Consider the following 27,402-nt stretch of genomic DNA (forward strand, 5'->3'; position numbering starts at 1 on the left):
CTCACTAGTCTGCCCTTTTATCCTCACGCATAAGCTCTTGATTTGCTCATCACCCATCCCAAGATAGAGTTCAATACATTCCAAGTGCTGCCTCACACAGAGGGTTATTCCATCACCGTGCCTTCCTGGTCCATCTTTCCTAAACAGCTTGCGGCTCTTCATGACAACATTCCAGTCATGTCAGCTATCCTACCACATCTCCATAATCACAGTGAGATCAAAGCCCTGTGGCTGCTCACAGATCTCTAGTTCCTCCTATTTGTTTCCTACACTGCACTGGTGTACAGGTTCTACCTAGAAGTATTTTCCATATAGAAGTATTCGATTTATGTCACTATCTGAGTGGGGGGTGCAAAGGGACAACCCGTAGTCCTGTCCTGGGTTATGTATTTGGTTGCTTGTGTTTGCCCAGAGTATCCCCCCTTAGGACTCCTTTTGCTAATTCTGTGGTTGCTACAGTACTCCCCTTCCCATTCTTTATCTCTGTTAAGCCCAGCTATGCCCCTGTCCCCCCTTCAAGTCTAGTTTAAAGCTCTCTTAAGGAGTCCTGCTAACTCCTAAGTTAAGATTTCCCCTTTGAGAACAGGTGGGCAGGTGTTGCCAGCAGGTTCGATGTCACATAAACCAACCCACGATCAAAACCTCAAAACTGTGCTGGTAACACCAGTTTCAAAGCCAGGTGTTCATCTGCCTGATTTTCCTGTTTCTTGCCCCATCATTCTCTGCAACTGGCAGGACAGAAGAGAACATGACTTGTGCTCCAGATCCCTTGACCAGTTGTCCCAAGGCCCTGAGATCCCAATTGATTGTCAACAGACTTTTTGCTAGAACTTTGTTGTTATCCACCTGGAAAACCAGTAGTGGGTAATAATAATAATGGCTAGGAAGTTTCTTGGGGATGACCCTTACCTGGGCCCCAGGGAGGCAACACACCTCCCTATGGATTGGGTCCAGTCCATTTCTCTCAGAAGGGAGTCACCAGTGACTACTACCCTTCTTTTTTTCTCAGTTGAGGAGGTTGTGATGCAGGGGGTGAGCTGCCCTGCCCTAGGTAATCTCTTCAACCTGGATGGACCTTCATTCATGTTCACATTTTTCTGGTCCTCATTTCCCTGGTTCTCAGATTCCAGGGCCTCTTATCTATCGTGGAAGACAGGGTAGGTCAACAGCTTGGGAATGTGAGGTGGGTCAGGAGGAGATTGCCCTGCCACCCAGAGCAGAAAGCCATTTCCACTCCCCCTCCATCCCTAAGGTCCTTCTGGCTGGTGGTGAGAGGGTGGGAGATCCATCACTTCTTGTGAAGTGGATGATGGGTCTGTTTGTATAAGGCATGGTAGAGTGCAGCTCCACCAGCTAAACTCTTACTACCAGCCACTTTTTACATGAGTAATGAGTGAACATGGTCTCCTACAAAGTTAATATAATTCACTCAGCAGTGAGGATTCTTGAGTCATCAGGACTTAGTAATATATGGAGGATTAGGCCAGGACTCTAAAAATAGTAAAAGTATAGTTATACTCATCTAAGTAGTGTAATTAGCTGACCACAACAAAACACTACTAGTCAAAATTTCTAAAAAAAAATCTTATCAAAAAAAAATATAATAATTTTATAAATAAATAATAATTAAAACTTTAATTATTTTTTCAGTCTTTGGAAGGTCACCCTCCTTCTCAACAAATTACTAAGAAATAAGCTTGAATTCAATCTTCCTTTTCACAAAGAGGAAAGAAAAAGCAAGAGGAGAAATAATAAGCTGGAGCATTTTCATGTTTGATTTTCTTTTTGCATCTACAGAAATAAGAAAAAAAGGCAAAACCACCACACAACACTGATGTGGTCCTCCTAAACTTGAATACAATACACTGTTCTGTTGTTTAGGTTTCAAAGGTTCAAATTTATACCTAATGGCCCATGCAAAAGGACTTTACTATTTTATTCACTTAAATAGCAAGTTTTTATAAAAACCCTGTAAGGTCCACTGGCTTTTTCATTTAAGGGGAAAAAAAAAAGTAAAAAACAGTAAAGTTTAGAGAGTTCCTCTGTTTCTGGCTAATGTAGAAACTCAGTGACCTTTTTCAGAGTCTCTGATAACTATGAATATTTATATTTTGTGGTAATAATTACATCAAATATATTCATATGACTTAGAAGTAAAACTTTAGGAACTAGCTTTGGATATTGGTCTATTCAATGAGTTAAATGAGAACTGAAATCAACCAGCTGATGAAAATTCAAACAAAAAAAATATTTCTCAGCAAATGCACTATTATTTTGTGTTAGTACAGTACATACTCATCTTTTTCATTGCTCAGACTATAATTTTTTTAAATAAGTGTGAGGAAAACAGAAGGCTAAATTACTTCTTTGCGTTTTTTAATTTAGACGTTTTCTTAGTGTAAGTCATAGAAAATGTAGAACACTTAAATTGAGTCTTCTCCCTCATCCACCTTCCAGCAGTTGTCACATTCAGACAAAATCTGCAGTAAAGGGTACAGAGAGGGAGTGTTTGAGAGCAAAGAGTCTCCATCTTAGAGAAGAATGCATTATGCATGAAAAATGCAGTGGTTGCCTACAGCTTTAACTGATATTACACAAAACTACCTCTACCTTGCACCTGGATCTGGAGCTATTCCAGATTATGAATACACTAACCAGACACATGTAAAAGAAAGTCCTGGGTTTGTTCCTGGTGGCATTTTAAGTAGGCTTTTACCAAATATATCACACCAGGCATATAAGATGCCTGATCATAAAGATGCTAGATCATAAAGATGAGCTAGCATCACTATGTCAACACACCACCTATCATCTGAAATCTACTAAGTTGTGTCTACCACCTTTTCTGACATGCTGTCCTGGGAGCCTTGCTGAAGATAATGTTTGGTGAGTCAGTGATCTTGGGTAAACCATGTCTCTCTGTCCAGCCTTGTACTTTACACCTGAGAAACCCACATGTTAGCACGAGTGGTGGCTGCAGAGGACCGGGCAGAAACCCTGTGTTGTGAACTGACAGGTACTAGGACAGACATAATGTTCTGACCTGGCAGCAGTAGACACATGGGTTTGTTTTGGATTGTTTGGTGTTTTGCTTTTACGAAAGGCACAAGAGTATGGAAGGGAGGCAGAACCTCTCCTCAGATGGGACCCATGTGTGCCGTGGGAAGATTCATTTGGGGTTTATATTAAGCTCTGACATAATTTAAGAAAATCACTATGTGAGCTATTTATTTAAGGTGAAATAATAAAAAAGCCTGTATGCTTTCTGTATCAATACGACCAATGTGCTGACCACATAATGACCAAGTTTTAAATAAATGTTTGACTTCAGTATTGAAGTACTCCACTTATTTCTCTAATCGCATTCTACTTGTGGCTCAATTGCTGTATTTAATGTTCTGTCCCACACTGCAGTATTTTAATTCTCATTGCAAGGACAGTAGTATTCTCTAAGGATTTTACTAAAATACAAAGCAAAACTAGAGATTACACTCAAAAATCAAGCATGTTTCAAACACAGAGCCAAATCCTCCAGATTAAGTAAAGATTATCATTACTTTCTCATGCAGCAGAATTAACACACAATGTTAACACTAGTATACAACCAGAATTATCTTCAATATTTGGAGAGAGGGATCGTATGTCAATATATCCAGATACACATACCTACAAATATTTATTATAAAACATGCTGTGTTAGCAAACCTGATTTTCCATATGTCCTAAGATCTTACTCTGAATGGCTTTTTCCATCTCTGCACATCTTGTGAACCTCTGGCCCCTGATAAGAAGCTCCAACAGAAACCATTTGTATCCATATAAAATTCAAAATGAGTGCAAGAGGAAGTTTACTACATCCAGAAGACAATGGTTTCAAAAACATCTCTTCCATAATCTCTTCCCCCTCATCAAATGTTCTAACTGACTCTAGAAGTTTTTCACAACTCTCTGACATTCAGGAAAACTTGAGGCTGCAGAGCCAAGTACAATCCAACAGTGAAAAGTACAATAAGAAAACTAAAACCATTTAGCCACATTCCAAAAAGGAAATTTCATTGGTGAAAGAGCTAATAGCTTCCTTACAGTTACAGACTAGTTCTCTAAGAAACTTAACATCAGCCTAAAAATCCTTAGTATGCACTATGCTGCACAGACGAGACCTCAAGAAGGATGTGGTTACATCCTGAAAGCCCAGATATTACAGAAAACTCAACTGGAAAAACAAGGTACGGAAAAGCAGCTCTCTGAACTACTGCCTAACCATTTCTGAAACTAAGAAGCAGCTAAATGACCTTGGCCTGTGCTCTGTTAAACATGGCAAGTCCATCTAAAAAAAGAGGAGATGGTGCATTTGGAGTTTCATTTTAGCAAAAATATAGGGTATGACTACTAGATTTTCCTCATATTAATTTTTATCTGACTGGCTTCTGATCTGCCACAGTCAAAAGACACTTACTTGGGCTTAAAATTAAGCATGCACAACAAAAACTGGGTGCTGGTCACCTATAAACTAGAGCTCCATTCGTAAGAATGTAATTCCAACCTAGACATAATGTCCCCTCCACCTCATCCCCTGATATCCAAAGTGCTAACACCTTGCTAGAAACAGCGTTACAGATCTGTTGATTAACTTACTTTGAAATATCTTTGCCACCATGTTGCCATGGAAATATGACATTTCCAACAGCTGCCCGGTAACTGTAGACTCCCAGGAGCCCGAGTGCCATAGCAATTTTTGAAACCAGGGAGCATCTCCTTTGAACCAGAAAGAAGATCATAAGCAGGGAGACTGCAGTCAAGAAGGAGAGTTCAGGTTTATGTTCAGAGCTGGGAAAAAAACAAACAAACAAAAAAAATCTTTTGAAACATAAATTAGAGCTAAACATATTAGCTACAGCACCATATTAATCAATTAATAAACTGTATTAATTAATGCAGCACCAAATTAATCACTGCGCTGATACTTGTTATGAAGTTGCTGAGAGGTATTGTAAAATATTTTAGTATTTCTAAAAAAGCACTTTTATTAATAAGGTTTTCTATTCAAGCATACATATTTAAAAGTGTAATTATTGTGTCCTACCATATGCTAGTTATTCTGTTAATTAAATAAAAACTGAGCTGCATATTGCATCACAGAAAAGGGTCTAATACTTTTAAACTAGGGGTTTGTTGTTTATACATTCTGAAACAGTGCATTTCACTAACAGTACAGCATTTTATTTTCTAGCACGATGAAAAAGATTGTTGTCCTACAGGATTAGAACTATTCTGTCTTTTGAAGTAACAACACATGTATTTGATTTGTTTAATTAATTTTAGTCATAGAACACACTACCTCTCTAGAATGACCACAAATATACTTACACAGTTTACAACACACATATACAAATTCATTAGCACAATGCAATTCCCTTATGCAACTACAGCACCTTGTACTATGTGAGAGATAAAGACACAAAATTTGCATCAGTGACAGAGAATATTAGAGATACAGTTTGTTTGTTCCTCTGCATCCTAGACAGAGGTAACACTCATTCCAGAATAGAGGTCATTTTACTGAGCATGCTGCCAATGTTATGTATTTAAATCATCAGTAGTATGAATTAACACTGCAAAATGTAATGGGGTAAACTGAAGATCTGCACCCAATCCCTACCACAGCTACCTACACACTTTAAGAAAGCCCACTGTAGTACAAGAATTGTCAACCCAAGCCTACTGCAGATATTCCCAGTATTCCAAATTATGTAAAACCACTAATTTTGTCAGATTTACCTTCTGTTAAGGACATTGTGCAGAGTGAGAGCCAAAGGCTCTGTCTTCTGCCTTCCACATTCAAAATGCCAAGATAAAAGATCACTAACTTCAGAAAACTAAGAGTGAGCCTGGGCTATTATCTGCATTAAATCCCATCACACTTATGAAACTCCAGTTTTATCTCCGATTTAATAAAAATTACTGTACTTCGAAGAGGTTTACTTTCCTGTCCCTAGTGTTTGATTTATCATGGGTTTGAACAACAGTTATTTCAGCTATTGCACTTGGAAAGTCACAAAGGGAAGGTTATGGGGCAGAAAAACTGTCCTGCTAGTCCTCCGTGCAGGACCCAGTCAAGTAGTCCATAGAACTTAACAAGACTCCCAAGAGATGCAGTGCTCTCTGCAAGCCATTGGAGAAAGGTGAGAGGAATAAGATCTAGAACACTATGGGAGAGAAAATGCAGTCTTGATGTTTCTTTTTCTACATAAGGAGTCAGCAGAAGCAGTGAATAGATTCCTGCAGTAACCCATAAAGATAGTGCAAGCACCATCTCTTATGATCAACACATAATAAACTATTTTGGTAGCCACTGCACCTTTCAAATGAACATTTTTGAAAACTTTAAGTTTTCAGGTAGTATCCTCCTTGGCTACTCATTGTATGAGAGCAAGACAAATCAGGAATAAATAACCACATCATCATCGTCTTTGTCTCTTTATCTAAAAAACTCACTTTTGTTAAGAGACTCTTGCAGACAAAGTTAACACAGCAATACAAAAAATTTAAAAAAGCCATTGCTATCTGTAAGAAGTAACTGCTATTGCTATGTCAAGCCAGACACTCACTAACAGCTGCAATTCCTACAATGAACATCTGAAATCATACTCTAATACCCTCCCCTGGAAAAAATGGGGGCACTGCAAAGTTATGTTCAAAGTAATGTGCACATCAGTCACATGACTTTGCATTCTTGACTGCTAGTGAAGGGGGTTATATACAAATCTGTCCAGGTTTTTGGGTAACAGTCCTCTGTGATTTCTCTGGGGAATTTTTTTGAACCATATAAATTTGCTCAAAAAAACCCACCCCAGTGTTTCATAGTTTGCTGAAGAAAGAAGAAAAAGATTTATACAGGTGAAGTCAGGTCAGCATAAATCCCCTACAGTTTCAAGGTTTTCTAGCCAAGGTTCATCCAGTTAGTCAGCTAAAAGCATATGTACTTAGCTTGTGTTTTGAAAGGCGATGGTAGTTGCTCAACACAGACACAGAGACTCCAGTCATTTAGCAAAGTTCTAAATGATTTTGATAGTCTACTCAGAAATACAAGCAAAACATGCTACTCTGATCTCAGCTGCAATGTAGTGGGTTTTGCCCAAACCACAAAATGAACCAACAGCTTCCTGAGAGAAAATGTGGTGAGAGGGAAGGAAAAAAAGAACACTTTGGCTGTATCTTCCTACTGTAACATCTTGTGGTCTACACTCATACTTCTGGTGTGCTAGCTTCGGGGGAAGGGAATTTGGGGACGGTTAAGTTATTAAGTTATTCAGACAATTAAAGGAAAATATTATCATCTTTCCATGCTGATGCTTCTTGTCACTTCTCTTGGAGCTGATGCTGCCATGTAGCAGCTCTGACACCTTTGAAGTATCAGTTCTGACCAAGATAACCAGCTAAATGAAGCTAATTGAATACCAACTAATTAAAAAGAAAACCTGATTTCCAGTCAGATCTAGATTAAGTGTTCTCTTCCACTTCATCTACTGATTTTCTTTTGCTCTTTTTCCCATCAAAGTATTTTTCCTCTTTGTAGCAGATTTCACAGTCTGTCTGCAAATAACAAAGAACATTTTCTTTATTTCAGCACTGCTGAATGCATCTCTAGTAGCCAAATTCAAGACACCACAGGATCATTGATTTTCTGTGTTTTGGTACTTACATTTTTCAATGGACAAACCTGGACAACAGTGTCTCTGACTCAAATGCTGAGGCCATTAAGCACTGTCCAGATAGGCAAAATACTAGTCTGAGCATGAGCACAGATGTCTAAAAGGTCAATACAGGGGAATAAAAAAAGAGGGCAGTTTGTTCATTAGTTTATTTTAGAGACGAAATAGAAGGCTGTCTAGAAAAAGCCTGAGTAGCTGTAACTCAAACTAACAAGGGCACAAACGATATAAGTAAGGTTCTAAACACTTATTAGTAAAAAGAGAGCTATTAAGATGTAACTATGCAAATTAAACTCATGCTAAAAATAAAACAACAATCAACCTCACAGACTAGCAATGCATTTCGGGAAGAGGAATAAGTGCTTTACGCAACTCAGCTTATCACCAACTTTTAATTCATGCTGTTAAGGAAAACACATCACCTCAATTTTGATCAAAACACTAGGGAAACAGACATCTCTACCACCCTGTTCTCTTGTAAAGGAGAAGGAACAAAGACATTAAAACCTCTAAACAAAGAAAATCCAAACATGTTTGCCAAATAGGAATTCACTGACACTTTACAGACCCCAGGATGTGTAAAGTTTCAGTTGCATCATTGACTGATCTTCCTGAAGCTTGTCCAGTGAAACACAACAGAACTCAAGAACTCAACTACCATCCCATCACTTGAGTCCAAAATCTGTATACATCAAATGCTGCTAATGTTTTAATCCTATAAAGCAAATGAAGTATACACCAGCATGGTGACATATTGTATTCTCCTGTTAGATTAAAAGCTGCTCCATTGTTAAAGTCAGGATATAGCTCCACAGCAGCCCAAGCCAGCCTGTGCCAGGGCTGCCAGGGTTCTGTTCTTTTCACCTGCTCCCTAAACATATCAATGAAAGGGTGAATGTAGAAGTGTGACAGCCCTAATCACATATACTCTTAGGCTGTCACAGCACTCTGGACTTTTGCATAGTGTTTTTAAGCCCCCCAGAATACAAGTTTGTGAATCATTGCTTCTTTCTCAATCATATTTGAAAGGCATGCAGGTTCTTGTAAGGAATGCTTGACAACAGCAGAAAGAAAAACTGATTATGTCTGTAGCACTTCAAAAGATGCAGATACTTCCACATTCTGTTTCTACAGTAATTTCAACAACAGCAGTGCTGATTTGTACACTCTTCCCTTCCTGTATTCCTGTTACTAGCCAGCCCATTTGCCTGTGAAACCTGATGGTAAATTGGAGTGGTATGTGATCCAACAGAAAGCCAAGTGTTTCCCATGCCATCTTGAGTTATTTTTCCAGTCATATCTATTCAATTATTTAGTTCACTATACTGACATGCAAACAGGTAAAATGCAGGGCCAGTGAGGGGAAGAGTAAGAGAGCAAGTACCTTGCTCTGTATGGCAAGAGCTCCTCCAATATACTGTTATAGCCAAACGCTCAGTTGTAGCCTAAGACTGTAGCTGTAGAACCTTTTCTCTTCCTCTTGCTTTGAGACCCAAGCAAATATACCCAATGTGAGGCCATAATTTGATAGAGAACACGGAGCAATTCACCTGTAAAATTTTGAAGCTTTTTGGTTCTTTGATATCTAGCTGCTGTACTTCAGCCTTACTGACGGGGGAGGCAGACAGCTTTAATAACAAGGTTGTTACGGCTTTATGAAGGAGAATACTTAATCAACCTCACAGACTTTTGTGATGAGATGACAAGCTCAGTGGAAGAGAGTAAAGCAGGTATTGTTGTTTATCCGTGCTTTATCAAGGCTTTTAACACCAGCTCCCATAGCATCCCCACTGGCAATCTGATGTGGTCCAGGCCAGGAAAAGTAGACAGTCAGGTGGACTGAAAACTACTCAAATGTTGGATTCACAGGGTTCCCATCAGCAGCACAAAGTCCACCTGAAGGCCAGTCGCTAGCTGTCAACCCCAGGACTTCACATGGGGGTCTATCCTGCTTAATGTCTACATTAATGACCTGACCAATTGGGCAGAGTGTCCCTTCAGAAAGTCTGCACACAGCACAGAACTGGGAGCAGTGGTCGATACAGTAGGTGGGTCTGCTGACATTCAAAGCCCCTCGACAGACTGAAGAAATGGCCTATCAGGGATTTCATGAAGTTCAACAAGGGCAAGAGGCAAGTCCTGCACCTTGGAACAAATAGCTACACACATCAGGACAGGTTGGAGGCCAACCCTCTTTCCAGAGATGGCTCTGAGCACACTGATGAACTCTTGACTTGATAATCAGCATACAGTGTGCCCTTGGAGTAAAGACAGCCAACAGTATTTGGAGCTGCATCATGAAAAATATTAAACAGAAGACTGAGGAAGGCTGTTTCTTCCCTGGTGTTCAACCCTGGGTCCAGTTATGGGTTACTCAGTACAGAGAAAGATATGGACATATTCAAATTCACACAAATTCCAATTTATATGCACAAAAATGAAACACAAAAATAGCCTCCTCCCTCCCTTCTCCCCACTCCTTCCTCAATAACAACAACAACAGAACCCCAGAGGAAACCAGAACAGGTGTAAAAAGCCTTGGGTTTATGTGAGTTGGTTGCTTGGAAGCTCCTGACAGGTAGTAAGTGTTAGAGCTAGGTATACAGGATTTTCCAGGATTCCCCAGCTTTTGTTATAAATCAGGAAGCCCTAGAAGCATCTGCTTTATCTGCAGACTATGCTCTATACCTGTGCTATCTCCCTGAGACCCTACAGCCCAAGGCTGGAATACGTTTTGTTGCTCTACAGGCATACCAAGCACCATGAAATCAGAGGTAGGAGCACATTAAACTGAAGCAAGATCTTTGGAAGTGAAGTCCAAACATGCATACAGAATTCTTAGAAGGCTGATAAAATTTGCAAGAGTCAGTAAACATTCCTAGTGGACCACATGAGTAAAAGCATATATCTGAAACAAACACAATTTTTCAGCTGCAAGAGTATCAGGTCCTTGTTTCATGCCTTTGTGGCATCAGCACATCCCAAAGAAAAGGGCTGACAGTCTGAAGAAAACATCTGGCTCAGGATGTTTTTAGGCAGATGCTCAGAATTAACTGTAAAAATCCTCATGGTCACACCAAATCACGCCTCATCCTGCTCACACATTGGCTTAGCTCATAACGAAGGAGTTATCTATCATGTGGAGTTGATGTTGAAAATACAACATTCTTTCCTCAATCCCTCACCTCATCCCAAGAGCACAAATGCATGGTGAAAGCTCCGGAATAGAACAACCGCTGTAATGTGACAAATTCCCTCCTAACTCATGTCTTTCAGCACTCATGCCTGTCACAGCAATGAGCATTTCACCTGTGGGGTTGCCAATAAATAACAAGTCTCATATTAGTCCATTTGCTCATGTCATTTTTAATGAATGATGAATGACATTTCATCCCTGTGTTGTAAGATACCGGCAAGAAATCTATTCATCTTACACAGCACAGCCTCTTCATCTGCTGTCTGCAAAACCTTGACTAGGCAGTCACAAGGTATCGCTTCTCCATCCACCAACTGAAGTACAGAAGACAGTTCAAACATCACGTACTTTTTATCACTGAATAATGACTGTAGTTCTGCAAAATACTAAGAGGTATCAGAAAAAGGAGAACCTCTCCTCTGGTGTACTTCAAGTTATAAAAAATTCCTCTTCTTGTTTATCATATTACACTCAAAAAATTCCTTCAGTTTTCCACCCACACGTTAAAAGCCTGTGATAGACAAGGAAAAATTCTATGTGAGGCATCTTCTCCTGTGATTTCATAACATTCGGAATTATGCAGAACCTTCCTGTCTTAATTTCAAGGGTTTAATTCTATTAAGCGATTTTTAATTTCTCAAACCAGACACTCCTGACTTACATATGGAAAATATTTACTTTTTGCTTCTGATAGACCTATCGTGTATAATTGGCATTAATTAGATAAGTCATAGCGCAGGGCAAAGATTATAAACTACTGATAGCACACAAGGAATCACTCCTGCATGAAATAGCAGTGAAAAACTCCTTATGTTACCTCCCCATTTATCTGCTTTGCATGTTTGCAGCACGTTCTAATCACAGACTGCACAGAAATACATACGTACTTCACCAAATGAAGCATATGTTAATTTTTAAATAATGCAGAAAGTGTGACTGTAAATCAGATATACCCACCTTGTCAACCAATGTCCAAAGTCTGGCCGATGAGCCCACTGGACACCTGTCTGATTCAAGGATCGAAGTAGCCGACAGCAAATAAGGATGACCCATGGAGTTGCTAAGCTTATCCACTTATGTGATCCTTTCATGAATTCAGATGAAGATGTGGCCTTGTCCAATTTTGAATTATCTGCTGCTGGAATGTCTATATTCTTGCAATCAGAGGTTTCCCCAAGACTATCAAAATTTTGCTTCACATTGGTGCTATGTTGAGGGTCACATTCCTTTAGAAGAAAATTATTTCTACAAAGCTCCTGACACAGCACCAAACAAAGTGTATTGATAAGAAAATACCAAGTTTGATGTTCCTCTTCTATGAAACTGCTTGCCCCCAAACTCAAAACATGGCCAATCGTTCCAGCCAGAATCAGCACATCTATTTCTGACCAACTAGAACTGGACACAGCTGGATTCTGAAAACAAAAAAACAAAACACAGGAGTGGTGAAAGGGTGTAAAAATTTCTCTTGTGTAAGTATTCACAGCGTGCTTACAGCAATTTCCTCTAAGAAAACAAAATAAATCATGAGACAAGTTATTTCTATCTTAACAAATCTCAAAAACTTAAACAAGAATCATTTCAATGTAGCATATTTAGTTAGCATTACAACATAGTAAGACTATCGAAACTCATTAATCTTAGAGCAGGTAACAAGAAAGCAGGTGTAAACAATACAAGTATCTCTGAGCATCTTAGATGCAATTCTGTCTTGTGTTTATGACTTACTGACAGCAGCATATGCACATTTGTTTAATAAGCAGGACCATGTAACATGGAGAAGACAACAAACACACTTAATGCAAGAACCTAGTTAACCCTCTCTGGAATTTTGGTTTGGGGAAAACAACTTTTGCAAAATCAAAATTTTAAGAGATGTATGTGAAAGAATGCAGGAGGTATAGTTACAGTTATTACCTATTCACAGCCCTTTCATTTCCTCTGTTGTTAAAGAATACATTACACCAAAGTCATTTCACTTTAAAAAAGAAAAAAAAAACAAAACACCCACAACCAAAAAAGTCTCCATGGGGTTACACACAACAATAATGGGAGGAAAAATGCTAATAAACTAAAAAAAAATGCTGAGGGCCAATCTAAATTTACTAGTATTTGATATTTCTTTGGTGCTCGAGAGACCACTCTGGTTTGTTTAGTACTCTATTCTGAAAAGCAAATACCATAAGCTGGTATTTGGAATAAAAGGACAAGGTAGTCTGTGCAAAGACCAAAGAGCATGAAATTCACAAAGCTGAGACAAGAACAGTACATGACTGAACTACAGAAAGTTTAAATTCCAATAATTCCATCATGCTGACCTTAAAGATCTTGGCTAACTAAATAATGAGCATTTAAGTATTATCTGCTTGAAGAGACAAAGAAATCTGAGACCCCCAATAAATGACAATGAACAAGTCTTTGATATAATTCATCTTCTTTATAAGACATAACAGAAAATCTATGGAACAGTTGGTCTCTTGTATGTGGTTGCTGTCAGCAACTGATATGAAAACTGAAGAACTGATGCTTTATCAATGAGGAATATACAAAACTCTCATGAGAACGATGGCATTGGCATGAAATGTCCCAGAGTCAAAATCTGTATTTCTTGCCTGCTTGTCTCTCACAATTCCAGTGAAAAGAGAAAAAAATTATTCTTACATTCACATCAAAGGAATAAAATCCAATGACATTTACTGATAAACCACATTTCAGATCAGTTAAGTCACTATGCAGGATCAAAAACTATGTTGCAAATTATAATCTGTGCCTTGATAATCTATGAAATTCTGAAAATATCTCCATTGAGGTTTTCTAAATTTACTGGCAATCCCCTATATATGAACTGTGCTTTATTAGGTACGTCACGAGTCCAGTGTCATATACAGTCTGACCTTAGATTATTTAGATTGTACTTAGTTCTTAGATGTGGTTTAAAGGCATAGAAATGTAGGTCTTACTTCTGCCTATTCACAGCTCTGTCTTTCTAGCTGCTGAACACGTCCAATCCTCAGGAACTCAGCAGTCGTTCCAGACACTAGAAGACCTGTATGATTCTCACTGCTATCTTGGCAAACACACTTAACACAGACTCTTTTGTTCAGAAATGCATAAGTCCCAGGCTTCAAATATAAGCATATCATCTCCCAAGCCAAGGTAGTTTTAACAACTGACGTACCAGCATTAGTACTTAATACAGAAACTGACCCCTTGCCCTGTCTTTGAACACATCTTGCTAGCTTGCAGAAATGCCAGTCCATAAATGATAAAGTATGTGAACCTCTGACCAGTAAATTTTAAAACTTCTTCACTTTGAAATAAAACCTCCTGTAGTCTATCTTCTGTGTCCAATTCCAGTTATCTGGCTTCTGTAATGTTAACCATCCACAGTTAATGCCTGCGGAATTTTGCAATCACTTTTCAGATAAGAAACATTTTATTTTTCATGTCCACCATCACTGACAATCTAAACACTTAGCAGTTTGCTCCCTTCTGATACTTGAGCTCTCTGAATCCAGTCTTGATTCCCTGTGGTGGTAACTTTCCCATGGCAAAGTACTACAGATGACACTTGCTGCTACATTTTTATAGCAGTTTGGGATCATTTTTGTAAGCTATCTGGTAAAGACATCACCCAATCATCTTTTTAATTCCTCAAGTCAAAAAATGCTAAAAAATTTTAGATGTAACTCCATAAAAATGTATCACTGTTCATTTAACCAAGAATATCACATAGGGGAGGAAACTCAAAAATACTGTAAGATGAACAGGGTACTTCAAAATAAACTGAAAGAGGAACAATTTGTTTATGCAGTAAAAAACCACTATAATTCTGCATAATGAAAATTCTCAAAAACTGTATTTGACAAGCTTTAACTTTTGTGTTCTAGTTTCAAAAAAGCTTAGTTTTTATTTCTATCAGAAACAGGGAGAAAAAAACCACAACTAGTAGTAGTAAACACCATACTTATGTCAACTACCAAGCAATTACAGTGAGGCTACGAACAAAAAGTTAAAATTTTTGATGATTTTCTGGGATTCATAAAGGGCTGCAGAACTATTTAAAGCCTTAAGTATCATTAAAAGAAGGGACTGGTGCTGCTAGAAACATAGCAATCAGAAGCTATAAATAACAGTCAGGAAGCAGATGTTAACACTGCCTGCACTGGTCTTCAGAAAATTCATGAACTTGGTAATCAGTTTCTATATTCAGCCACAGTGGGAAAAAAAGCATTACAAATGAGAAGCACTTCAGAGAAATCTTTAGATGTGAACGGAAACAATTTGAAGGAAAAAAGCTCTGAAGCCATTAACAGGAGAGCTTATCTTAATTACTTCTAAAATACCTACATTTTATCGTACAGCTTGAGCTTGGAAAAGGCTTTTTAGCTTTTTTTAACTGGCAAGACCATGATTCAGGATTCTACTCCTGCCATCAGAAGATCAGGGCTTCAGAGCTCTTTCAGAAGTGGGCCCCACCCATAGATTCACACTGTGGTCACACACACTTGGATTTAGAGTTACTTTAGCATAAGTGGTACTCCTAACTCAGGGCAGAAGGCCCTTCAGGATCAGCACACAGCATACAAAGACAACCAGTTTCTCCCCCAAAGTCTAGGTATTCTTTTGAAAAAGGGGATGAAAAATGGAGGTGAGTGTTTGGGACACATCCACACTGCAAACAGCACCAGACCATACGCTGCTCCTTTCACCTTCTCCAGGCTCTATATTTGTATAAGCAGTGACCCTAAAAAAATCCCACAATATCATTCTATAGTAGCCCTCAAACTGGTAAAAATGTTAATCAAAACCAGGTCACTGCTTTTATCCATGACTGGAATGAAGCCTACTTGACTTTGCAATCCAGTCACCTATGGAATAGGACAGAAGACAGGAGGACAAAAGGGTATTTCTACAGGTCTGAATACAAAGTCATGTCTGCCCCAATCAGAATTACTATTACCTACACTTCATAAGACATACTTAAGCTTCCTACATTTTCAGACGTATCTCAAGTACGAATTTGATCACAGGCAGACCTGGGATGGAGAATCGAGTATTTTTTATTTCTATCTGCCCCAGCCTTGAAAAAACAAACACACACACACAACCTGGAAAGCATTGTTGAAAACCTCCTCATTTGTGTATTATCAACTTGAAGCAGCTGATCTGCTTCAAGTGAGGGTGGTGAGGCACTGGAACATGTCGCCCAGAGAAGCTGTGGATGCCCCATCCCTGGAAGTGTTCAGTGCCAGGCTAGAGGGGCTCTGAGCAAGCTGGTCCAGTGAAAGATATCCCTGACCAGAGAAAGGGTTTGGAACTGGATGATCTTTCAGGTCCCTACCAACCCAGACCATTTCATGATTCTGTGATTCTTTGAGACTATCCACCTGGAGAAAAAAAAAACTATCACCTGTTGTCATTGGTCTCAATGCTACTAAGTGGAATGTCTGTCAATTTTATGCAGGTCTAGAAAGTCATCATATTTAGATTCCTACTGTCCACTAAAATTAGAAAAACTGGTAACAAGATGGAAAACAGGCAAGTAAACGTGAGGTTTCTACAGAACACACAGAAGCATGAATTATTCCAAGGCCATATTATTTTTCTAAGACTAATTTCTACCTCGTTCACAATAAAATACAGAAAGCTAATAAGAACCCTAAGCAGAACAGATCAGAAATGGCAAAAGTGAACTGAATCCACTTAAAAAACAGCACACCCCTACGTACCAACTGTGTTAACAAACTGTAAAACTAGACATCTCATTCAGAAGATTTCTCCATTCATGTTGATGAATTTTACCCTCACCTTTCATTTGACTCTAAAAAAAGACCCACATAAGCATCACTAGCTTTGGCAGCAAAACATTACTACTACTTTGACACAAAACCTTCAGTACCAAAACCAAACTGTGATTTACACTTACAAAGACTATTCTGTTAGCAGCTATACCCAAGAGGAAACTTCTTTCTCTGATTTGATAAAGCAGATATTTGTAGCTGACCTGTTAATCATGTTGCTTTAATTGCAATTTTGAAATATCACTGTGTAACAACATAGAATTTGTATACAGTATAACTGTTCCCAATCCCATGAAGTCAACTGCAAAGTATTTTACAATATTTAGAACATTTCTTCAAGTAATGGCAAAACAAGCACTTCTGTAATCTTTATTATACAATCGGTATCATGCCACAGTGAAAACACCCCATTTCAATTACAACTTTAAATTACTCAAATTACATTACAAAATAAAAATTTCTCTAGGCACACAGAGAGGAAACTCAACAAAATTTTAACTGAAAGCACACCATGAAAAGCAAAACATTTTGAACCATAATTAATGCACGCTCTCACCTTCAGTGGAAGTCGGGAATTCTCAAAGATCTTTGCAATAGCAGATAAAATACCACACATGAGTGCAGAAATCAGCATCATCACTCCAACTGCTGTTAGCCAGGACATACTGCAGAAATAGCACAAACTTTCTGCTGACGTGCATACAATGACATGAACTGCACACAGCATCAGACACATCAAATAAAACAGCAGAGAGAATAGTGGAGGGGAGAGGGGCACTTCAAATTCTGCCCGCTTGCTCAGGGCTTTTGGAACACTGAGCAAAAGCAGCAGCAGAACCTAGAAAAAAAAAATAGGGAATTAATATTTTAAAAATTGGGGTTAGTTAAAACATACAGTGAGAATTCACAAAAAAAATTATGTTGTAGTCATCCATGTCACTCTGCTAGTACACATACTTCATCAAAAAAAAAACCTGTGAAGAACTATATAGGGGTTTTTTCCCCCAGTAAGATAATACCATATAAATGGGAGAATCCAAGATGGTGTTTTCATTTATTAAGGGCTTGGACACACAGGTTCCCGAGTTTAATAAATTACCATTTGCCTCCTCACCTGTGGTAACTGATAAGATGTATGAACTTCATTCCCTGTAAAAGTAAGAGCTCCCAACATCAAAATAGTTCCTAAGCAAACAAATTTGACCCATTATTTGTCACCTGTAAATGCCTGAAGTTACATGCACTCTGTCAAAGACAATTCACCTCCTGTATGACAGATACACATATATGAGATCCTGCTGAGTTAAATAGCTTCTCAAACCAGGGGAAGTTCTCATACTATCACACAAGTGTATGCTGAATTTCAAGCTTATGAATTCTCCCAGTATTTATTTTTTGTGCCTCTCTCTTCATCTTAATTTGATTTATTGGTTTTACTTTAACTTTGCTCTAACCTGCACACAGATCAGGCAGAATTCCAAGTTTTCTCTCGGGTAACTGCAGCAGTGGAAATGAATAATACAATGAAAATTTCTGCTACTGTACAAACCTTTACAAAAAATAAGAAACTTCAGCCACATGCTAAAATGCTTTGCAAGCTGAACAGATGGAGCTTGGACTACGCTGACCTCAATCAGCCTCTGCCAGGGCAAGATTAAAACAAATCAAGATAAAAACAGACCACTGCCAACCTGTAATCTTTCACTGCCACTTGTGAAGGTCTCTGCCTAAATTTTTCCCACATTACAGTGAGATACAGTAAAGTAGACCAAAAAATATCAAATGCATTGCACTCATCTGCTGTTTCATCATATTCTACTCCACATTTCATTTGGTTATGAAAATATACAGTTTCAGAGTATCAAACTGGTTTAGGTCTTACATTTCAACACAGCCCTTAAAACTACAACAAAGACAGCACTCACGGCAGGAAGGCACTAGTTATCTACAAAACTAAATTTAGGTCTTTTGAGCAAGTGCAGTATTATCAGTCCATGTCCCAGAGGTATCCTCCTCACCCGATAAACAGCATTTCTAGCACAGTGTAGTCTGAAGTGACATGTGAGTGTCACTACTGTTATTTATTCAGCAAAGGTGGAAAACACATATCACGACAAAAACATTTTGGAAAGCAAGGCAGTTTCTTGAGTATTACACTGGAGAAAATAAAAAACTCCAGCCTCTTTGCACCAAGTCTTACAGTGATGCTGAGCACACACTGCTCAATGAAAATTTGAACATTTCCATGGTTAGTAAGCTGCATATGTCTTTGACGAAGGCCCACTGAGTATAATACCTAAGATTTGTTTTCTAGAAACAGTAAGCATCTACAAGCATTTCAGAAGATAAAAAATAATCCACTGCTTCAGCTGTCCACAGCTTGAATCCATGGGTTTCCAAAACAAAGGAACAAAAAAGAAATATAAGCACTTCAGCTTTGCACTGAACTTTGCCCACCTCCAGATCCTCCATCCATAGAGCAGGAACAGAACCTGCCATCTCATCTACCCAAGGGCACATTCCTGTGAGGTGATCAGCAGAGGAACAAACCCCACCAAGCAGTCTAACCACAAAGCCATTTCAGAAGTACTCTGTATGCAGGGAGCAGTGCATAGGAGACAAAGCACAGAGCCCTGCCAGGACAGAGGAGACTCAAATATTAATGAGCTGCTCACATATTGTTATCTATTCCAGGCACTGAACAGTAACAGAGTCTTGTACAGCACCACATTCAAGGACTAAGCTAAGCTTGTAGTAGGTACCTCCATCCTATGGAAAAATGCTTTTACTCACAGAAGTTGACAACCTTGTAATCTAAAAGGTCAGTGCAAACTTTAGTACATAGAAGTTCAGTGTCCAGGCATGCTATTCCTTCAGCACAGTTCTCAAAGCATTACACTATTTCCAGGCTTTTGAGGCTATTTCCAGCATTTGAGTTTTGCCCAAGAGATCAGTTGAAGAAATCCACTTAAAATTCCAGACATGGCATATCTTATCTTTATTCCTATGGGAGATACAACGTGGCAATCCAGCACCTCACAGCAAGTATTTATTTCAGGGATCTAAACCCATCAGCACGAAGAACAATTCCTGGAATTGTGAAAATTGTCCATATAAGGTATTGCCCGTTTCGAGCAGCTACACTCAATGTCACATAAAGAGGAATGGGTAGGAATTTACTTGCCAGACTTTTTTTTTTTTTTTTTAAATGCAGTAAAGCTACTCAAAAATAGAAGGCTAACTAATAGGGGAGCAATTTAAGCTGTAGCACATCTACATATTTACTGTAACTGGCTACACCAAAACATTAGTAGTTCATATCAAAAGCGCTCTTGAATCATTAGAAAGGCCAGATCATTAAAAAGAGTATTAACCTCATCCAAGCAGAATGTCAGCTAACTCTAAGAATTCATACTCAGTAATTTTTAAGACCAGTAAGTGTATATATTAAATCGTCAAAACCAAGATACTTTTACTTTTGTACACTTAACCTTTTCAGTGAAAGATCTATTTTCGTACCTCCATAATGATCACAGTCCCCACCATCATCGAATACATGTCATACTGTGCCACTTGTTTGCTTAGTGAAGAACTCAGAGTCTTGAGGGCCTCCAAGTATTGCTTCAGGACCTTTTTGCCAAGATTTAAGAGTATTTCTGAATTATTCCCCTCTAAATACAGTTTGATCCAATTACCATGGGATTTTTCTGCTATCTTAAAATGTTCATATCCAGGATCTGGGGGGTGGGAGAAAAGAAAAGAAGCAAAAGGATCCATGAACAAAAGAGGATTAATTAGAGTTGTGATCATATTTTTATATTTGCTTGTATAATATATAAAAATATATAATTCCCATGAGGGTTGAAGCTTTTTTCAGACCTACAAATCACACTATCTTCCTGTAGCAATACCATGATGAGCCAGTTACTCAGAATAAAAGCAATTAATCTCTAACCTAATAAAATGTCAAGACCTCTAACAATTGAAAAACTTATTTAAATATCCATTCGCTTTTGCAAAACGTTTCCAGGACAAACAATTCAAATGCTTCAGATGCTGTTTAAAAAAAAAACAAAAACACCAAAATCAATGCTTTCCACTGGAACCACTGACTATCCTGGGCATATTGTACAAGCTGAGTGAGAAACGATCAACTAGTCAATCTCCGGAAGAAACACGAAAGGAGACACACACACTGCATTAGCTGGTAGTGCAGGCAGGATGAGTGGATGGTGCGGTGGATTGAGAACTGATGGAATGGCAGAGCTCAGAGGATTGTAATCAGCAGCACAAAGTCTAGTTGGAGGCCTGTCACTAGTGGTGTCACCCAAGGGTCGATGCTGGATCCAGTGTAGTTTGACTTGTTCACCAATGACTTCGGGAAGGGGCAGATGCCTCCTCAGCAAGTTTGCTGACAAGAAAGCTGAAAGGAGTGGCTGATACCCCAGAGGGCTCTGCAGTACTTCAGAAGGACCTCAACAGGTTACTGGACAGGCAGAGAAGAACCATGTGAAATTCACCAAAGGCAAGTGCAGGGTCCTGCACCTGGGGAGGAATAACCCCAGGCACCAGCACAGTCTGGGGGCTGACCTGCTGGAAAGCTGCTCTGTGGAGAAGGACCTGGGGGTCCTGGTGAACAACAAGCTGTCCATGAGCCAGTAGTGTGCCTGTGTAGCCAAGAAGGCCAATGGGATCCTGGGGTGCAGCAGGAAGAGCATTGCCAGCAGGTCGAGGGAGGTGATTCTGCCCCTCTACTCAGCCCTGCTGAGGCACATCTGGAGTGCTGTGTCCAGTTCTGGGCTGCTCAGCACATAATACACAAGGAGCTCCTGGAGCAGGTCCAGCATAAGGTTACAAAGATGACTAACAGACTGGAGCATTTCTCATGTGAGGAAAGGTTGAGGGAGTGGGCCTGTTCAGCCTCAAGAAGAAACAAATTAGAGGAGACCTTATCAGTGCATACAAATATCTGAAGGTAGGGTGTGAAGAGGATGGAGTCTGATGCTTCTCAGTGGTGCCAAGAAACAGGACAAAAGGTAACAGGCAGAAAGTGGAACACAGGAAGTTCTACCTAAACATGAGGAAGAACTTCTTTACTGTGCAGGGGACTGAGCACTGGAACAGGTTGCACAGAGAAGTTGCAGAGATCTTCTCTGGAGATACGCAAAAGGTGTCTGGACACATTCCTGAGTAGTTCTGTAGGGGACCCTGCTTGAGTAGGGAGGTTGAACTAGATGACCTGTAGTGTTCCATTCCTACCCTACCCAATCTGTGATTCTGCTTTTAAAATACTGATCACTGAGTATAGTATGTATTCACAATATAAATTCAGTTGACAACACATGGAAAGCAAGAGTGTAACTTTCAAAAATTTGCATCTCACTGAACATTATGCTGTGTGTGAACATTCACATTTATCTGTATTTCTTGCAAAAAATAAATGTTTAGTTTCACTTCAGATTAATAGTCCTTGCTATTTCCCTGCAATTTCACTTGAAAATTAATGATAACCTAAGTGTAAAAGGGTCAACTTGGAAATTTTTATATAACTTGCAATTCTTCCCTTCTTAGCTAAAGGTAGGGTAATATATTTGCTGTACAGTTTCAGACAGTAAAGGTTAAAGCAATAACTGAAATAACTTTGGTGTCAGAAAGTCTTAAGTTATAGTTCATTTTTACTCCTGGTAGATGAACAGTATATCAGACGTGGAAAAAAACCACTATATTTTTTGTTAAGCCTTTTCAGCAAAAGTACGTTATTAAATCCAGAATCATTTTTAATTTTATTTCAAGTGAATGAAGATGAATGAAATATGTCTATTCACAATTCTTGCACAGTTATGAAAGAATTGTGCCTACCACTTGTAAGTCTCTTATCACACAAGACACTTTGTGATCTACTGAATTCAAAGTGAGAATTTTAGAAACCAATGTTTAACTCAGTGTCCAGTCTGTTCTACCAGGACTTCTAGCAGACTCCAAAGCATGCTGATCCTGCGATGCAGGAGGCTTTCAGGTATCTGCTAGAAAGTACAATTCAGCCAGCAGCAAATACTGGCATATCAGGAGAGCTGCCAGGACACATGGATGATTTTATTTCCCTCCTCTAGCTCTTTGAAAAATGAATTCCCTGCAAAGTTTCTCTAACAGTATGCTTGAAATAAGAGTTAAATATTCATACTTTTGAGAACATCCACAAAGGATCATCTAAAATGAGTTTTAATCAAACTGAGATTTGACATGACACTATTTCATTATACGGAACATTGAAATGAGTTCAAGCTGTATTTTGATACATAAATAAATTCCCTCCACATCTTCTGCTCCTGTTCTGCTCACTTTTCAAGCTTCTTGCCCAGTCTCCCTCTTCATTTCTTTTAGCATTTTTATTTCATTCTCATCTACCTCCTTCCATGTTACTGCCCACCAAACTCATTCTGCCCATGTTATGTAAGATGACTGTTTAGTCAAACACACATATGAGTGAATGATTTAAAGATCTTGCAGACAGGAATAAAGGACCACAGTTACCAAATTTCCCTTTGAAGTCCTATGATACCTGTTCCGTGGCACAATTGTACACAGGAAGTATAAAGTAAGAAGGGTCACAGGCACTAAGTTGTTGGTAACTGGCAGGTAACACTGGAAAGTCACTCCTGCATGGGATACTTGTAAGACAAGTTAAACTTGAAGAAAAATCCAAAGCGAGCTTGCCCAGTTACACATTTCCCAAAGCACTAGCAATGGTTTACTTTCACAGAATTACATTGGCAATTTGTGCTTGAGCCTCACTACCATCTGATCACAAGCAGATGGCTATGCTTCACAAGCATCTGTCTGACAACAATTGCACTTAGTTACAGTCACAGGCAGCAATCACTTAGAAAGAGTTCTAAAAATAGACTGAATAATGTAAAGGTGACTTCTCCAGTTTCAATACATAACTGTCACAGTAACAAAAAAATTATTTCAATCAACACATGCACCTAAAAAGTTCAGGATCAGTCCCAAATTGAAAAACAGGCACTCATTTTAATAACAACATCCAACTTGTTCTCAGGCATGACTCTTCAGTCCACAGTGAAGTGCCCTTCAAAAAAAGTCCTAGTTTAACCTTCACATGCATGTTGAGAAGTTCTGAACATGAGGAAAGCACTGCTAGATACCTAGAGCTGCCTACCTTACACTGAGGTATGAACTTGCTCAAAAACCCAAAGTGTGTTTTTAGATACTTCTTTCAGCTTCCTCATTTTTGCCAGCTGTTTTTATTCTCCTTACTTCTTCCTTACTTGCACGTGTCCATCTCTATCAAAAGAAAAACTAAGGCCTGACATTACCATTTATTAGTATTTTTCAAAAAGTTATTTTAAAAATAATAAAGCCCTTAGTCAAGCTTCAAGTTTCTCATGTAAAATTTTATTTACTTGAAGACAGATTTAACTGTGAAGATTCTTTTGTATCTCAATAAATCAAAATCTGAGTCCCATGAAATGCTGTACTACCTCTTGGCTAGAGAAAGCATGTTTGTATAACAAACACTAGGGGGAAAAGAAAGTTACTGACCTGCCTTCATTCTGCTCTTTATTAATAGATATATTTAAAACACACTTGAATATATTTTTGTGTACTGTTCCACTTTACCCTTAACATCGGAGCAGCTGAATCCAGGGAACTACATGGCTGCTTCATGAAACAGCTTATAAAGGTCATTCTGCCTTCCCATCTGACTGTGATTCAACTCAATCGACGTCTGACTTCATCTTACTGCATTAAAAAGGAAACTCATATGGCACCCAAAACGAATGTATATGTTATGCTATAACTTACAATGGATGAAACTTTTCTTACTATGACTGATTCAGTCATCATCCTCATGGTCCTAATAGCTGGTGCCATAACCTCTGTGCTGTAAATTAAAATACTCTCCACAGGAATCCCATGTTTTCCCCTTCAGAAAAGCCTACTGTTTTTGACCTCAAGAGTTGAAAATAATAATAATTTTTTTTGAAGTATCAAGGCTTAGGCTATCCCTGCAAGTATCTTTCACTTTCAACTCCAATCACAGACATTTCTCTGAGCATTCAACTGAAATGTTATGATCCACCAGTTGTTACTAGCTGAGAATCTGCATTGGAAAGCTTGAAATTGCAGCAGCAAATGCGAGTGAGATGTCTAATTGACTTATCTTCTCAGATTTCTTTCCCTCAAAAAACCTGGTAGCAGACCTTGCCTGTGGCATTCAGAAATTATATAGCTCAAGACCTGTCAGCACAATTCTGATGAGTGTCCAGATGTCATACAAATAAAAATCAAAGGCTCTGAGCAGGATGAGCTAAAGCAGATTGCTCAGATCTGTGTCCAGTCAGGTCTTGCATGTTTTCAGATGTGAAGCCTCCACAGCCTCTCTGGGCAACTCATTCCAGTGCTTGACAAGCCTTATATAAAAAAAGTTCCTTTAATTCAAGCAAATTATTTTTGTGGGGACCACCAATTAGACCCTGGTTCAATATTCTTTATTCCCTCCCATCACACATTACTTACATCGATAAGAACCCTGTTGAGTCTTCGCCTATCTAAGTTGAACATTCCCATCACCTTCAGCCTCTCCATGACAAACATTTCAATCTCTTCATCACCCTTCATCGTCATTCACTGCTCTCACTATTTCTTGTTCTGGGGAGCCCAGAACCAGACACAGGACCCCAGATGGGGGCTCCTCACAGCTGAGAGGAGGAAGGATTGACCTGCAGATGACTGTCCTAATTCAGCCTTGGATGCTATCAGCCTTCCTTCCACAAGGGTGCATTGCTGGCTGGTGTTCAGCTTGGTGCCCCAAGGACCCCTTGGTGGTTCACCACCAAGCTGTTTTCCAGTCAGTCAATACCTAATCGGTACTGATGCATGGGATTATTTCTTTCCAAGTGTAGGATTTGGCATTTCCCTTTGCTGAACTTTAAGAGGTTCCTGTCAGACCATTTCTCCAGCCTGTCAAGGTACCTCTGAGTGACAGCAGACCCACCTACTGCATCAAGCACTTCTCCCAGTTTTGTACTGTGTCCTCCCCTTGCTGAGGGTGCACTGTCCCATCACCCAGGTCATTAATGAAGATGTTAAATAGTACTGGCCTGTGTGGACTTTGTGCTGCTGATAACAATCACATGAGCCCAGCAGCTGAGCCACACTGTCCAGTTATCTAGCCTGAACTGCAACAGGATGGCTGAAGCACCATATGAGCACCATGGATGATGAATATGAGGCTTCCTCTAGCTGTCTGAAAACTTACTCATTCTTCCCAATCACAATGTCAGTATTAGACACCCATAACAACATTGCCCATATTGGTTTGTGCATTAATCCTGACCCAGAAGTTCTCAACCATTTCGACATCCACTCCCAGAGCTCCATGCCTCTCTCACACAAAGGGCAACTCTCCCTCTTCAGCTTCCCAACTTACAATCTCATAGAATGCTTCAGGCTGAAAGGGTAGGTACCTTTAAAGATCATCTAGTTCCCCCCTAGCACTGTGAAAACAGACATCTTTCACTAAATCACCACTCATTACTGGTTTCCTGAGCCACTGGACTCTGGGCCACTGACTTTACAGACATGGTCATGGATCCAAGTTCTTATTCATTAAAAAGTCCACCTGTCAAACCTGTATCACTCTAACAATAGCAGCAGAAATGTTGAGGGAGGCCCTATAGAAGTCTAGGTAGATAACAAACATAGCTTTTCTCTAGTCCACTGATGCATTTATCCCATCACAGGACACTAAATTAAGTCAGGCCCAATCTGTCCTTAGCAAAGCAGTGTCGGCTGTCTCTAACAACCTTCTTGTCTTCCATGTATTTTGACATGTCTTCCAGGAGGATCTGTTTCATGACCTTACCAGGGACAGAGATGAGGCTTACTGCTAAGTAGTTCCCAGAGTCCTCCTTTTTAACCTTTTTTAAAAACAGGGCAATCTTCTCAAACACGAATCAGATTACAGAATATAATCACTTCTCCCCAAGATAACTCTTTCTACAGGAATCACAACAGATATGCATACATGTGTGTGTGCCTGTAGTGGGATAGGTGGGATGGCATTCATCTTCACTTAAAAACCATGCAAAACAAAAGGCCATTCATGCACGCTTTTAAATTACATATATTAGTCACTGAGTTAGTGACCTTTTCTTTAATATTTCTACGGCCTGAAGTATCCACATCAATCAAACAACATTAAACAAACAGCACATAACTTTTCCCTGCCAATCTTAATCATACAGACCAAATTATTAAGCAACAGTCTTGCCCACCCAGAACACCCTAACAAAAACAAGACTATTTGTGAAGATATAAACCAGAAGCTGGTAGAAACTTCAGTCTGTTTCACCAGTGTGTGAAGAAATACCATCAGATGGAGTTTTGTGATAAAAATTTCAGCAACACAGCCATATCCTGAACTCCCCCAACAGGGCAAGTTCCTCACTTGACAAATGGGTTAAGAGAGGAAATCTGTGCAAAAAAAAAAAAAAATAAAATATCAAAGTAGCTGGAGCATGGGTCCTGCTATTGACACATTGCTACCACAAGCGGCAGTTTTGGTTCAGTTCCTGGACAGGGTTTAGTTACAACTAGAAGCTGTGTTGTTGAAAGATAATTGATTCTTGACCCACAATGATCATCTTGCTAAAATTTACGTTGC

The 27,402-nt window shown here is 39.2% G+C and overlaps 1 protein-coding gene across 8 annotated transcripts in view; it reads right to left on the reverse strand.

The window, feature by feature from the left end:
- The window catches only part of PIGG (phosphatidylinositol glycan anchor biosynthesis class G), an 85,261-nt gene that overhangs the window by 45,028 nt on the left and 12,831 nt on the right, over window positions 1–27,402 (reverse strand). For 6 of the 8 annotated variants that reach the window (XR_001922367.1, XM_018086134.2, XM_018086133.2 and 3 more), the window contains exons 7-10: window positions 20,232–20,449; window positions 17,269–17,550; window positions 11,866–12,323; window positions 4,636–4,827 (exon numbers count right to left, since the gene is read on the reverse strand). Coding sequence is in view for 6 of the 8 variants with exons in the window: in XM_018086134.2 (XP_017941623.1) it covers window positions 4,636–4,827; window positions 11,866–12,323; window positions 17,269–17,550; window positions 20,232–20,449 (1,150 nt within the window). In the remaining 2 variants the exon portion in view is untranslated. Of the gene's footprint in view, window positions 1–4,635; window positions 4,828–11,865; window positions 12,324–17,268; window positions 17,551–20,231; window positions 20,450–27,402 lie in introns of those variants that run through there. The other 2 variants (XM_025896453.2, XR_001922368.1) reach the window with 2 other exon arrangements.

This window comes from Manacus vitellinus, unplaced genomic scaffold (genome assembly GCF_001715985.3).
Source record: "Manacus vitellinus isolate BGI_N305 unplaced genomic scaffold, ASM171598v3 scaffold_9_pilon, whole genome shotgun sequence".
Classification (NCBI taxonomy): Eukaryota; Metazoa; Chordata; class Aves; order Passeriformes; family Pipridae; genus Manacus; species Manacus vitellinus.